The sequence below is a fragment of the Moschus berezovskii genome, chromosome 15 (assembly GCF_049115385.1).
Source record: "Moschus berezovskii isolate FMDL1 chromosome 15, NW_MosBer_1.0, whole genome shotgun sequence".
Taxonomy (NCBI): Eukaryota; Metazoa; Chordata; class Mammalia; order Artiodactyla; family Moschidae; genus Moschus; species Moschus berezovskii.
In genome coordinates, this window is record NC_142474.1 from 20,563,691 (window position 1) to 20,578,741 (window position 15,051).

The window sequence follows — 15,051 nt, forward strand, 5'->3', positions numbered from 1 at the left end:
AGTGAATCTGTATTTGTGCAACCATCTGCTTACTTCATCCTATCTTTTTGTGTAGTCATGCCTGAGCACTAACATATTATAAAATACTTTGTTATATATTAATATCCTACTTTAGAACATTGATCCTTAAATTATGGCACTAAGGCAGGCTATGCAGTAGTAGTGGTGCAGTTGTGTCTGACTCTTGCTACCCCATGGACTGTAGCCTGCTAGGCTCCTCTGTCCAAAGAATAGTATCCATAAATTTCATTTTAGGAGAATAAATTAGGGAAGTGTTACAGTTTATTTGTTTAAAAATGAGGGGTGGAAATGATTAGGTAAGAACTATTTTATTAAAGCATATGTTTTCAAAAGAGGACTGGAGAAAATTACAGAATCTATATCCAGATTGGAAGACAAATGGTTGATTGTAAAATAGAACCATCAAGGTAGAGGAGTAAAGATCTTTCGAGCAGAACACTTCAAGATGAAAAAAAAACCTCTTTCTAAAACTGGTATAAATACAAGGAAAACCTGACCAAAATGCAGTTATAGCTAGTTTGTGGCATGCTTCTTTCTAATGGATTCAACTGGCAAAAAAACTTGCATGAATATAGAAGAAATCAATAGGAAGTCTCATTTTTAACATAAAATGAAACATACAGAACAGCTGCTAAGGGAGGCATCATAGCATACCGGGAATACAGCCAAGCTCTCAGCATCAGACAACTGGGGTCAGAATGTTGTTTTTGCCACTTCTGAGCTATGTGATTCTGGCCACAGTTCTGTCTATTTTCATGTATAAAAAGATGTAAACTCCTTGGAGCCCCATGTGTGAGGATTAAATGAGACAACCGACATATACCACAATCTAAGTACTTAAGACTCAGTAAATGCTGGCGGCTGAGAACATCACTGCTGCCACGGCCCTCACCATTCAGCTACCACTGCATGAAGCCAGAGACCTACTGTGGTTCAAGTCTCTGAAAGATGACAGTGAGTCTAAGTCAGAAGGGGAAGAGGCAAATGTTTTGCAACATTTTACTCCACAGGGCAATCCACAAATGGAAATGTATGGGCAATCCTGGAAGCTAGTAGCCCTCTGGTTCTCTGCTCTGACATATCTCAGCAGAACAACTGCAAAGAACCTTCTGCAGTAGTTACATGAGTACATGACAAAGAGATTTGTTCAAAACTGATCTCACTCTGCAATTTCTGAATCTCTTGTAAATGTGTTATCCTACTTTCATAATTGAAAAAAATTTTAATTAAAAAAACAAACTGATCTCAGGTGAGGTTTGCTAGGGGACTTTTTGTTTTTTCTTAAATTTAATGGTTGCTGAGGATGCATATACCAGGCATTCCTGGCACATGACAATGACCCAGCAGAGGGGGTGGTTTTCTCTCCACAGAAATAAGTAAGCCGAGGCACAGAAAGCCTACGCAACTTGCATTAGACCACACAGCTAGTTATAATGCAGAATCAAGATTTAATTTCAGGTATGCCTCACCTCTGACCTAAATGTCTCTGCACCTTTCACCACGTTTTACATCTCTGTTGCTTAACCTTCTAAAACATTTCACTCTGAAATAAACTCAGACTTACAGAAATGTTGCAAGAATAAAGAATTCTCATTTACCCTTCACCCAGATCTCCTAAATATGAGTAATTTTATCTCACTTTGCCATTCTCCATTTCTCTTCTGAAGCATACTAGAATAAATAATATCCCTTTATTTTTAAATGCTTTTCACTGCATATTTCCTAAAATATGTTTAGCCCACTTCCACTCTACAATGATAATAGAAACAAAATATGAATTGAGATCAGTTTCAAATGAGAATACTATAATTCTAACATTCTTTTCATATATGATATTGTTTTATCAGTGGGGAAAAAGCAATGATGATAGTATTTTGCTTTATCACTAAGAAGGAAAGAAAACCACAAATTCAATCTGAATTTAAATTATTACCGTGCTGTTTATGCCACTTACTAAGATTGTGGTGTCTATCACGAACTTCTCGATGTTCTATCATCTTGCTGGGCTCACGATATAGGTGGGAAGTTGCGATATCTTCTAAGGTGTAGTGCTGAAGAGGCGGAGGAGTAGGATGGAACTGGCCCCCAGGATTCATGAGGGGTACAGTGAGGGCAGGACTGTGCCGGGGAGCAGGGCTAATGGTACACACTCTTTTGGCAGGAGGCTCAGGAGCAATTGCGTCTCTTTCAAAACTGCTCTCTTCCCGCCTGTAGAAGAATGGGCAAGTACATGTCTGAACCTGTCAGCAAGTGTTGGTGCAAAAATTTCCTGGGCACCTACTGTGTGCTATGTACTGTGCATTTTCACCAACAGGAAGATGTTAAGAAAGAGTTTGAGATGAGGCATGAACTGAAATGTCTTCAGGGGCCTGGCAGATAAAAGAAACCACTGATTTATCCCAGCGCATGAGGAGAGGCCAAACCCATCCACACCAAGCAGAAACATCTCAACCTCATGAAGCAAAGGAGAAATTAAGGAGATGACACATTTTCTTACTTGACAGGACTATGGAAGATTATGGGTTCAACTATGTTTAGAAATGCTGTTCAGTGTCAAATTTGCTACTATGAAGGTCAGTACTGGAAAGAGACAATTCTCCACATAGGAGGAAAAAGGCTCACATAATTAATATACTTGTGATTTGGTAGGATTTCTAGTCATTTGCTTCAATTGTAGCAAATTTTCCACTGCTATTAAAATGCTGCTTCCTCAACAAACCATAGAAAATAGTGTTAGATACTCATACATAAATTCCAGGATAAATTAATTTCAATTTTCAAAGTAAAGTCATTACACGTTTATAAGACTTCACATCAGAAAAAAAATGCCTTAAACAGATTATATTTTCTATGGTTTTGGAGCAGTGGACCCACAGAATACTTGAGGGCAGAATTTATCAGTAGGGGTGTACAGAGTCATTTGAAGAGTTGAAAAGCATTCTGCTGCCTGATGCTGTGACAAAGCAAAACTAGCCTTAGAAATTCTGATCCATACCTATATATAAACACAGTCATCCAGTTCTTTTTCTTTCACAAGAAAGGGAAAGCTCAGAGAGGTTCCAGAAAATCAAGGACAAAGCAGCTCTTCTCGGCTCACCTCTCTGGACTGGGCCTTTTTCCATTTCCATGCACTTCCATGAGCAGCTCAGAAGAGTCAGCAGGGGACGCAATACTTGTGTTGAGCAGAAGGTGTTCATGCTGAGCCAGGTACTGGGATGGGGTCTGCTTGGCGGCCCGAGCGCAGTGCAGCAGTTCTCGCTGCAGCAGAGGCAGGTTGGCCTTGAAAAGAAGAGGCAGGGGCTGGAAGGCAGTTTTCCCAGTGTTGGGCCCTACACACAGGGCTCAGCACCTCCAAAGGCTTTCACAAACAGGGTGACACAAAACAAAAGCCCTTCTCTTCTTTGTCAGTCCAATTTTCATATGACATCCATTATACTGAGCTTAAATTATTGTTAACTTGTCTACTATCCCCACAAGATCTAAATCCCTTTAAGCAATAAACTGTGCTTTATTTACATTTGTGGCCCCAGTACAGAGTCAAAGCTCTATAAAGGTTTGTTGAATACAATAGTTTCAAAACTTAAACATTTTTGAAGACTTTGATCAGTTTAGAGAATTAGTAATGCCTACATGGGAGTGGGAGACATTCACTCTTTCCTTTCTCATTTTAAGTCCTGGTTCTCTTTTCTGAATCCTAGGACATTCTGATAGCACAAAAACCTTGCCTTCCTGTTCTCTCTTAGAGCTGCCATGGAATTCTGGAAACAGCAATTATTCTGGCTTAGTTGGAACATGGGGTTTGAAAAAAGTAACAGGAGTGACAGGAACGGGGCAACAAGCCTTAGACTAGTTTAGTATCTGAGTATACACAGGTATCCCACAGGCAGAATCTATTTCTTACTGTGGTGCCAAATTCCCTTATTTTACAAAAGGATAATTAATTATGTACTGATTATTTTTCCTTCTCCTCAAACTTAAAACTTCTAATGAGACAAATCATACAAAAACCCCTGTGTACCTTTAAACTTAATTGTTAAGTCCTTCATATTTAAAATATACTTTCCCCATATTTATTTATTAAAAAAATAATTATATTTTCCCTCACATTTGAAAACAGCTTCAGACTGAGCTCATAATAAGTCTTTATCCCAAGGGAAACAGACTAGCAAGTGAAAGGAGAGTTTAATATATGCAAGTACTCAACCCTTTACCAACAGTTAATTTAGCAAGCACCATAATTAGTGACTGTTTTAAAGCAGAAATAAATTGACAAAAACTCAAATGCTAGCCAAAAAGCTGCCAGAACAACCTACCTCATGCTGTTTTCCAAAATAACAAGAGTTAAGAATAGAGAATTTGATGCTATAAAACACTTTTTCTATTTTATAACTTCAATCTTGTAGCAACTGTAAAAACTTAATTGGAAAAAATACAATGTTAGGTCTCTACGCTTGTGACATGTGCCTTTTGATGAATTTTTTAAAATGCTAATTGTTTCCTATTAACACAAATTTCCCAAATCTGATTCTGGAATATTGGGGGAAATAATTATCTACTGGCTCTGATATACAGGAAAGAGACCAAGATAGAATTCACACAGCTGTTTCAAGGCTGGAAAAGGCATCCCAGACAGCTCTGAGAGGCCAAGGCGTCAATGCCATCAGAACAGAGCCCAACACAGGCTGTGCATGGACACCTGTGCATTTCCTTGTGTGTCTCTAATGCTCTCATTAAAAAAAAAACCCAAACACCAGAATCAGTACTTCAGTAAGATGACTCAACCTTTTGATGCTATTACATTTTCTTAGGAAATAAAGAAGGTATAGGGGCACATTTATTTTGTCAAGACAAAAACTGATATTATGTGAGTACTCACACTGTGATAAAGGAGAGAAATTAAATTTCCACAAATATTGTATTGACAAAAGTCAAAATATAAAAAATTTGAGTTGCTTTCTTTTTTGGTAATAGTCTACTATTAATGAAAAGAATGAAATTCGTTTGCTAGGGATGGACTGAGGGTAACATTTTTAGTTTATCTGGGGTTGAAAATAAGTATTTCCTATCACCAAATTGATCCCAATGTTCATCTGTAAAAATCATTCTCTCCAGCACTTGGTAAAACCATGTAGTGGGCTCAGTCGTAAGTTTCCAAACTGTGTTTGGTCTAGAATACAATGGTGTCTGACTCTAGCATTGCTTTTGACCTATTTTATAACACTGCAACTTAACCTTTCGACGGCAATGCAAAAAACCTGCTGTCTGTGAATGTGCATAAAATTACATGCAGCAAAGGTTCTAGCGACTTTTCCCTTGCTCCACTGTAGAAACAGTCAATTTTACTTTTGTTTGCATATTTTTATTTTGGTCAAACCTTGTAGCATGCAGAATCATAATTTCTGGACCAGGGATCGAAACTGTGCCCTCTGCAGTGTGGAAGCGCAGCGCTCTAACCACTGGACTGCCAGGGAATTCCCTGTTTGCATTTTTTTAGCAACAATCCTGATCTAAAATGTATATTCTTTGCCTTCTCTCCTGAACAGGTTATAACACTTCATAGATTCCCTCATTAATAATGAATTGAATTAAATACAATTCAAATTGTGTCACACACACAGGTTCAGTTTTAAAACATCTTTCAGTTCAGTTCAGTCGCTCAGTCATGTCTGACTCTTTGCGACCCCATGAATCACAGCACGCCAGGCCTCCCTGTCCATCACCAACTCCCGGAGTTCACTCAAACTCATGTCCACAAGTCGGTGATGCCATCCAGCCATCTCATTCTCTGTCGTCCCCGTCTCCTCCCACCCCCAATTCTTCCTAATATCAGACTCTTTTCCAGTGAGTCAACTCGACGCTTGAGGTGGCCAAAGTATTGGAGTTTAAGCTTCAGCATCAGTCCTTCCAATGAACACCCAAGATTGATCTCCTTTAGAATGGACTGGTTGGATCTCCTTGCAGTCCAGGGGACTCTCAAGAGTCTTCTCCAGCACCACAGTTCAAAAGCATCAATTCTTCGGTGATCAGCTTCCTTCACAGTCCAACTCTCACTTCCATACGTGACCACGGGAAAAACCATAGCCTTGACTAGATGGACCTTTGTTGGCAAAGTAATGTCTCTGCTTTTTAATATGCTATCTAGGTTGGTCATAACTTTCCTACCAAGGAGTAAGTGTCTTTTAATTTCATGGCTGCAATCAGCATCTGCAGTGATTTTGGAGCCCCAAGAAATAAAGTCTGACACTGTTTCCACTGCTTCCCCATCTATTTCCCATGAAGTGATGGGACCAGATGCCATGAACTTTGCTTTCTGAATGTTGAGCTTCAAGCCAAACTTTTCACTCTCCTCGTTCACTTTCATCAAGAGGCTTTTTAGTTCCTCTTCACTTTCTGCCATAAGGGTGGTGTCATCTGCATATCTGAGGTTATTGATATTTCTCCCAGCAATCTTGATTCCAGCTTGTGCTTCTTCCAGGCCAGAGTTCCTCATGATGTACTCTGCATATAAGTTAAATAAGCAGGGTGACAATATACAACCTTGACGTACTCCTTTTCCTATTTGGAACCAGTCTGTTGTTCCATGTCCAGTTCTAACTGCTGCTTCCTGACCTGCATACAGGTTTCTCAAGAGGCACGTCAGGTGGTCTGGTATTCCCATCTCTTTCAGAATTTTCCAGTTTGTTGTGATCCACACAGTCAAAGGCTTTGGCATAGTCAATGAAGCAGAAATAGATGTTTTTCTGGAACTCTCTTGCTTTCTCCATGATCCAGTGGATGTTGGCAATTTGATCTCTGGTGCCTCTGCCTTTTCTAAAACCTGCTTGAACATCTGGAAGCTCACGGTTCACATATTGCTGAAGCCTGGCTTGGAGAATTTTGAGCATGACTTTACTAGCGTGTGAGATGAGTGCAAAACATCTTAACGAGTTATAATATCATTTTTTTTAATTTATTATTTAATTGGAAGAAAACTGCTTTACCATGTTGTACTGGTTTCTGCTATATAGCCACTCAAATCAGCTGTAACTCTAGGTTATCACAGACCATTGGGCTCGGCACCCTGTGTTATACAGCAACTTCTCGCCAATCTGTTTTAAACATGATAGTGTATATATGTCAACGCTACTCTTCCCATTTGTCCCACTCTCTCCTTCCCCACTGTGTCCAAAAGTCTGTTCTCTATGTGTACACCTCCATTCCCTCCCTACAAACAGGTTCATCAACACATATCTGTGCATTAATGTGTCTCTTGTTTTTAAAAACTACTGTTTAATAGGGAAAAATAGCACCATTGCCACATCACCTTTACCAACTAATCAAAGTCAACATTACCAATTATGAGACAAATTAACATCTATGTCTCCTGAAAGCAGGCAGTGATAAATGCATAACCTCATTGTCATCATAAAACAGCATCAGAAAATCCAAATTGAAGTATATGCTATAAAATAAGTATCACACACTCTTTAAAATCCAGATCTTAAGAGACTGAGAAGCTGTTCCTGATTAAAATGAACTGAAGGGAGACATGACAATGTAATCCAACATGTGATCCTGAATTAGATGCGGGACCAAAAAATCAGGACATTTTGCTAAAAAGGACACTTGTGTGACAACTGGTGAATATGAATAAGATCTATAGATAATACTGTATCAATGTTAATTTCTAGATTTGATAATTATACTAAAGTCTTCATATGTATCATGCCTGCAGCTTATTCTAAAACATTTCTGTGAAAAAAAAATAGGAAGAGAATAATAATGCAGATGTGATAAAATATTAACATTCAGAGAATCTGAATTTTACTGTACCATCTTAAAACTTTTTTGTGAACATGAAATTAATTCAAAATAAAATTGTCTTTCTTTTGTATGTAAATTTAACCCAGACTCGCGTATCAGGGACACACAATAATTTTAACCAACATCCCCAAAAGTTATTTTCCAGAGGACAATTAATTCCAGAGGATGTAATTAGAAACTAAACTAAATGGGGGGAGGAGAGAAGCAAACAATGACTTCCCACATGCTCTTCTTAGTCCTAATTGCAAAGACCTCTGTTTTGACAGTCTCCATTGATAACACACACTCTTTACCCGCTGGCCACAACCAACAGTGTCCAGTTAGTTCTGCTAAGAGCCCAACCATCATGTCATGCACACACCTCAAGCCCACCCCCACTCCTGTTCCCCACCTCCCACCTGCTCCTTCTGTGTGTCATCAGCAGTGTCTGCATATAAACCACAACTCAAGGCTTTTGAAACTCTCATCTCACCAAACATAAACCTTATCTGAAAACTGCACTCACATTTTCTCTAGCAGACTCAAATAAAATAGAGATATGAAAATGTGGCAAGTTGCCCTGATGTAGATCATAGAAGAGGGATCAGTAGCAGTTTTGAAGAAATGCTGAAGATAATTTACAATCAGTAGCTATAAAAATTACCTTGAGGAATGGAATAACAAAAGGACGAAGAGGAAAGTTTGTAGCCTCCTGGAGCTTGCAATGGAATTCTTCAATTGTTACTGTTGAGTTCTGAAAAGATAAAATAACACTGTTCAACTTCAAAAACTGGACAGTGTTCTCCTAACATAAATCTGACAGCGCTGAGCCCTTTGAAATAATGAGAATAATTCCAAAAGCAGTATTGTGAACCCAGATCCCTCTCAAAAGTTAACCAGATTCTGTTTCCTTTATGAAAGAAATCCAGCCTCTTTGATTTTCTTCTCAACTGTCCCAAATCTAGTAAGTTCCCTATAATGCTCAGCAGGCTGGGCAAAATAGGGCATTGCATTCCTCCCATGAAGAGTGGCACTGAGGTCCCCTGTCTTGAGGGGTTGATCACAAGTCACCTTAGGTACAAGTAACCAAGAGTACAGTGTTTCCAGTTGAACAGTTTCCAAATTAGTCCAGGATATCAACTTAATGACTTTGGAGCCTCATTTCTTCAGTTCATTTCTTCACTGGTTCTGCCTACCTCCTAGCATCAGTTCCCTAAATCTTCTAAGCTGGAAGTTAGTAACAAAAATAGGTGCTCTTCCAAAAATAGGGGGTCTGTTTACAAATCAGAGTACCTCCAAGTGAGTGGACTTCCACTAGTTAGATTTTAGTATTCCCAGGGAAGTTTTCAGCATTTCCCCAGTATTTGTTCAAGTCTTTCTTTAAGCTAGGATTCTCAGCTTCTCTAAGAGGAATATAACAATACAAATATTTTCTTCGAAGTTCACAAACAATTTTTATTTTTACCTCAGTTCCTTAAAACACAGCATATTAAGTTAAAAACAAAACATTAATCTGAATTCTTGCTTGCCTAAAAGAACAACGATGACTTCTAGGATTTATTTTCATAAAATCATCAAGTGTTCAAAGATGTAACATGTACCACACAAATTATTCATCAGCAAAGTATTACTTCTTAAAAAGAAATGGATAATATATAGATCCACCAACACAAAACTGCATTAAAAATTATAACAATCCTGGGTGTTCATTGGAGGGACTGATGCTAAAGCTGAAACTGCAATACTCTGGCCACCTCATGCGACGAGTTGACTCACTGGAAAAGACTCTGATGCTGGGAAAGGTTGGGGGCGGAAGGAGAAGGGGATGACGGAGAATGAGATGGCTGGATGCCATCACCGACTCTGTGGACATGAGTTTGAGTGTACTCCGGGAGTTGGTGATGGACAGGGAGGCCTGGCGTGCTGTGATTCATGGGGTCGCGGAGAGTCGGACACGACTGAGCGACTGAACTGAACTGATTATTTATTATTATTAATCATAATGCATTATTATAATGTATAATACATAGAACACTTAGGGTGGTAGATTTGTATGCATAAATGAAGAAAGATACATATAATATACTAAGTGAAAAACCAGTAACATAGAAGTATATTCCAATAATACATTTTTGAAAATAACACAAAAACATTTATATAGTATTTTAAGCATCTGGAAGGAAAATTACAACAATAGTTATTTCTAGATGTGAAATTATGTTTGATTTTCCAAATATAGCATACAATATTGAGTAAAAACTAAAATATTTCTTTAGGAAAAAAGAATGTATCAAATTTAACCATGTTAAATGAAAATGTTTGAACAGCTTATCCCATTTCATATCAAAAAATTCCTTTTAAACCTGAGTGCCTGATTTAGTAAATGACAGGTATATAATGCAACCAAATCTACTGACAATCAGGGAATAAAAAGTAAGTATAAGAGAAGGGGCTTCTCCGGTGGCTCAGACAGTAAAGAATCTGCTTGCAATATGTGAGACCCATGTTCAATCCCTGGGTCAGGAAGATCCTGTGGATCCCGTGGAAATGGCAACCCACTCCAGTATTCTTGCCTGGAGAATTCCATGGACAGAGCAGCCTGGCGGGCTACAGTCCATGGGGCACAAAGAATAGGACACGCAGCTTGTGGGGTATTCCAGTTCCCCAACCAGGAACTGAACCAGGGTGCTCAGCAGTGACAGCATGGAGTCCTAACCACTGGACCACCAGGGAATTCCTCAGATGTGATGTCTTGTTTGAGGTCTGCTCAGCTGTTTAATCTATAGATACAGGTCTTTTGTTATATTTTCCGCCTTTATTTTAGCCCCACACTCTTTCTTTCCTCCTACTATGACTCAGATCTCTTTCAAATCCCCAAGGTTCTGTTATGCTTTTTTAACTTCTCTATGTTGTACAGACTGGGTAGTTTTTTCAAGTGCTCTAGCTTCAAGTTTACTGATTCTTTCCAGTCTATTGTTGAGTCTATCACTGAGTTTTTATAATTTTGTTATTATATTTGTCAGTTCTCCAATTTGCATTTAGTTCTACTTTATACCTTCTATGTCCTTGCTGAGACCTTTGTATTTCTTCATTTGTGTAATTGCTCACTGAAGTATTTTTATGATGGCTGACTCAAAACCCCTGTCACATATTTCAAATATCTGGGTCATCTTGACTGATGTCTCTTGGTTACATTTTCTCTTTACACTCAAGATGGTCACGTCTTGGTATAAGCAACTTTCTGCAGTATACTGAATGTTTTGGGTTCTAAGACTACAGATTTTATCTACATATTCTGTTTTTGAGGCATCCTCCATCACTGTGCCGTTGAGAACAGGAGAATCTTTGAAGCTGTCAGCTGCGGTATAACCCCAAGCTTCTCACTCAACCTCTGTTGATCTGAAGAGGAAGGGGGGGTTCCTTACTGATGGTGGGAGCTCAGACTCCCCACTAGGTCTCTTACGGGAGAGGGAAGGTTGTACATTATTTTTTTTTTTCCTGAGCTGGTGGACTACAATAGAGTGATTTTTGTCTAAAAGTTTTCTACCTTACTTGGACGCTCCTTTCCTAGTTCTTTGGCTAGAAAGAGGTGGGTTTGTTGTTGTTGAGGTTTTTGGTTTGCATTTGCCTGTGCTCATTAGTGTTTCCTTGTTACTGATTTCTCCAGACCACAGTCCAGGATATTTAATGAAAGCATAAAACCAAGGGAACTCACTCAACTTCCTTGGGTCTCGAGGTCACTAGCCAATCTGCTTTCTTCTATCTTTCAAGAGTCTTAATTTTGCTTTATGTAACCGTTTTTTTTTTTTTTTGCTGTATTTGTCAGGAGGAATAGGAAGAAGTATATCTCTCTGTTGGAGCTTCCCTGGTGGCTCAGATGGTAAAGAATCTGCCTGCAATGTGGGAGACCTTGGTTTGATCCCTGAGTTGGGAAGATGCCTTGGAGAAGGAAATGACAACCTACTCCAGTGTTCTTGTCTGGAGAATTCCTTGGACAGAGTAGCCAGGTCCAACTCACAAAGAGTCGGATTCAACCAGAGTGACTTACACACATCTTTTTGTTACATCACGGAATCAGACTGGACATGACCATATCATTAAACTGATCCATTAAACTGAGGTACTGTCATTTACTCAGGCATTTATAGAACATTTAAGTGGTTCAAATTTTTTTTGGCCTTATAAATACTGTTAGTGTACATTGGTTATCATTTTCTTAGGATGAACGTCGAGGAGAAATACTGGAAACTCAAAGGAACTGTCTAGTTTAAGGCATAAACTACCTTCTAGAATGTGTATTTTCCAGATAAGTAGCCAGAGCAGAAAACATTTATCTTTACTGTGCAGTGGAAATTGCCACCCTTGTTTCCAGGTATAGTTAAGGACAACCAGGACCTTCCCTTCCCTTCTACACAATAGAAATACTGAATGCACACAGGTGAACTAAACTCTGGCTATGCTACCTATGTGACATTTTCTGACTTTGCTAAGCAAGCTTTCTCCACATGGAAGGATTGTGCATTTATACATGCTCGCCAAAATCTTAACCATTCCTTACGTAAATAGATCAAATAAGGCTTTTACGGATTGGGAAATATAATAATCTAAAGGTGTTTTCTTCCAAATTAGACAAAGTTTTCACCAAGAGAGTAAAGAAAAAGAAAAGGGAAAAAGGAAAAAAAAAGATAGGAAAAAGAACAGACTGGTAAGCTCAAATGCAATACGCATTAAGACAATCATTTTATCTACAAATAATGACAGTTTTATTTATCTTTTTCCAATCCTTATATCTTATTTACTAGGCTATAATGTTCAGGTTTACAGAGAATAGACTTTCTATCTGGTTCCTATTATCTGAGGGAAAGCTTTTGAAATTTCACCATTAAGCAGAGGTCTGCTGAAGGTTTTCTGTTCATACATACAATTGTCATCAGATTAAGGAAATTCCTGCTAGGTGTGCATTTTTTAACAACAAATAGATATTAAACTTAACAAACACTTGTCTCCAAATATAGTTTCAATACCAATTACTATAGATTACATGTTTCTGTAAGTCCTCAAAATTTCTACACTGAAGCTTCATTTTCAATATTTGGAAGCACAGCCTTTGGGAGATGACTAGGTCAGGACCCTAATGAATGGCATCAGAGCTCTTATTAAAAAGATCCCAGGAAGCTCTCTTGCCCCTTCTGCTCAGTGAGATGACCATCTATGAACCAGGAAGTGGGCTCTCACCAAACACCTAATATGCTGAACTTTGATCTTGAACTTACCAACCTTGAGAGCTGTGAGAAATGAATATTTATTGTTTATAAGCCACCTACTCTTTAATATTCTATTCTAAGAGCCTAAAAGGACTAAGACACTGATCTTTTAAAAAATCTATTTTAATTAGAGGATAACTGCATTACAATGTTGTGTTGGTTTCTAACGTACGATAATGTCAATCAGCCGTAAGTAGATATATATCCTCTACCCCTTGAGGCTCTCTCCCCACCCCTGCCATCCTATCCCTCTGGTTTGCTCAGAGCACCAGTCTGAGCACCCTGTGTTATACAGCAATTTCCCACTAGCTATCTATTTTGCACGTGGTAATGTATGTATTTCGATGCTACTAAATTTGTCCCACCCTCTTCTTCCCCCGCTGTGTCCACAAATCCATTTGTCTATGTCTGCATAAAATGCTGATCTTCTTTTTTTTTTAATAAGCTTATTTATTTTTATTTATCTATCTATTTAGTTTTGGCTCTAAAGAGCCAACACAGCTTGGTAGGGACTGTATTCCAAAACAGGCAGGAGATAAATCTTCTGATCCCTGAACGAGGAGGGACTTGAGCCATCCTGGTGATGTGAATTTTGAATTGGCTAATGCCCCTACTTCCCTGGTGGCTCAGACGGTAAAGCGTCTGCCTACAGTGCGGGAGACCTGGGTTCAATCCCTGGGTCAGGAAGATCCTCTGGAGAGGAAATGGCAACCCACTCCAGTATTCTTGCCTGGAAAATCCCATGGATGGAGGAGCATAGTAGGCTACAGTCCATGGGGTCGCAAAGAGTCGGACAGGACTGAGTGTCTTCACTTCACTTATTTAGTTTTGGCTGTTCTGGGTCTTCATTGCTGTATGGGCTTTATTCTGGTTGCAGTGAGTGGGGGCTATTCTCCAGTTGCAGTACACAGGCTTCTCACGGCAGTGGCTTCTCCTGTGGAGCACAGGCTCTAGGATGCACCAGCTTCAGCTGCTGTGGCACGTGGGCTCAGTAGTTGTGGCACCCAGGCTCCAACGCATATGTGCAACAGTTGTGACACATGGGCTTAATTGCTCTGCAGTATGTGGGGTCTTCCCAGATCAGGGATTGAACCCGACTCTCCTGCACTGGGCAGGTGGATTCTTTACCACTGAGCCACCAGGGAAGCCCCAAGATGTTGATCTCAATGAAAATCTTAATATGTGAGAATATAAACTGGCATAAACTTGGAAAAACAATTTGGCCTTATATACTCAATTTATATAAATGTATACCCTATGAAATCACAATTCCATTGTTCAGTGCAATGCCTGCATACATGTACTATACATAAAAATGCTCATTATTTATAATGGCCTTTGTACAGAATAGACAATATAGTTGGTCAACAACTGCTAACCTTAGGAAAGCCTGCTTGCAAGCTTGGGGCACTGACTGGTATCTGCTGCTGCTGCTGCTAAGTCACTTCAGTCGTGTCCGACTCTGTGTGACCCCATAGACAGAAGTCCACCAGGCTCCCCCGTCCCTGGGATTCTCCAGGCAAGAACACTGGAGTGGGTTGCCATCTCCTTCTCCAATGTGTGAAAGTGAAAAGTGAAAGCGAAGTCGCTCAGTCATGTCTGACCCTTAGCGACCCCACAGACTGCATCTAGGAACTAATAATTTCCTACACTGATACAAAAATTTTCATAAATTGAAAAAGTGAAAGCATCTCAAGTATTCATCAATGGATGAATGCATAAGCAAAACATAGTGTGTATGTGTGTGAGTGTGTGTACAATGAAGTATTAACTCATCTTTAAAAAGGGAGAAAATTGTAAGACATGGTACAACATGACTCTAGACTAATAGGGTAAACCTTGACAATATTATATAAGTGAAATAAGCCAGTCACAAAAAGATAAATACTGTGATTTTATAATACGAGGTACCTAGAGTAGTCAAGTAGAATGATGGCTGACAGAGCTGAGGAAAGAAGGAAATGGGGAAACATTGCTTAAGGGC

At 39.2% G+C, this 15,051-nt stretch overlaps 1 protein-coding gene across 5 annotated transcripts in view; it reads right to left on the reverse strand.

Annotated features, from left to right (window-relative positions):
• CBFA2T2 (CBFA2/RUNX1 partner transcriptional co-repressor 2) overlaps positions 1-15,051 on the reverse strand; it is a 153,371-nt gene that overhangs the window by 19,924 nt on the left and 118,396 nt on the right. For all 5 annotated transcript variants that reach the window (XM_055435610.2, XM_055435593.2, XM_055435583.2 and 2 more), the window contains exons 4-6: positions 8,468-8,557; positions 3,119-3,300; positions 1,976-2,229 (exon numbers count right to left, since the gene is read on the reverse strand). In XM_055435610.2, coding sequence (XP_055291585.2) covers positions 1,976-2,229; positions 3,119-3,300; positions 8,468-8,557 — 526 coding nt within the window. The remainder of the gene's footprint in view (positions 1-1,975; positions 2,230-3,118; positions 3,301-8,467; positions 8,558-15,051) is intronic.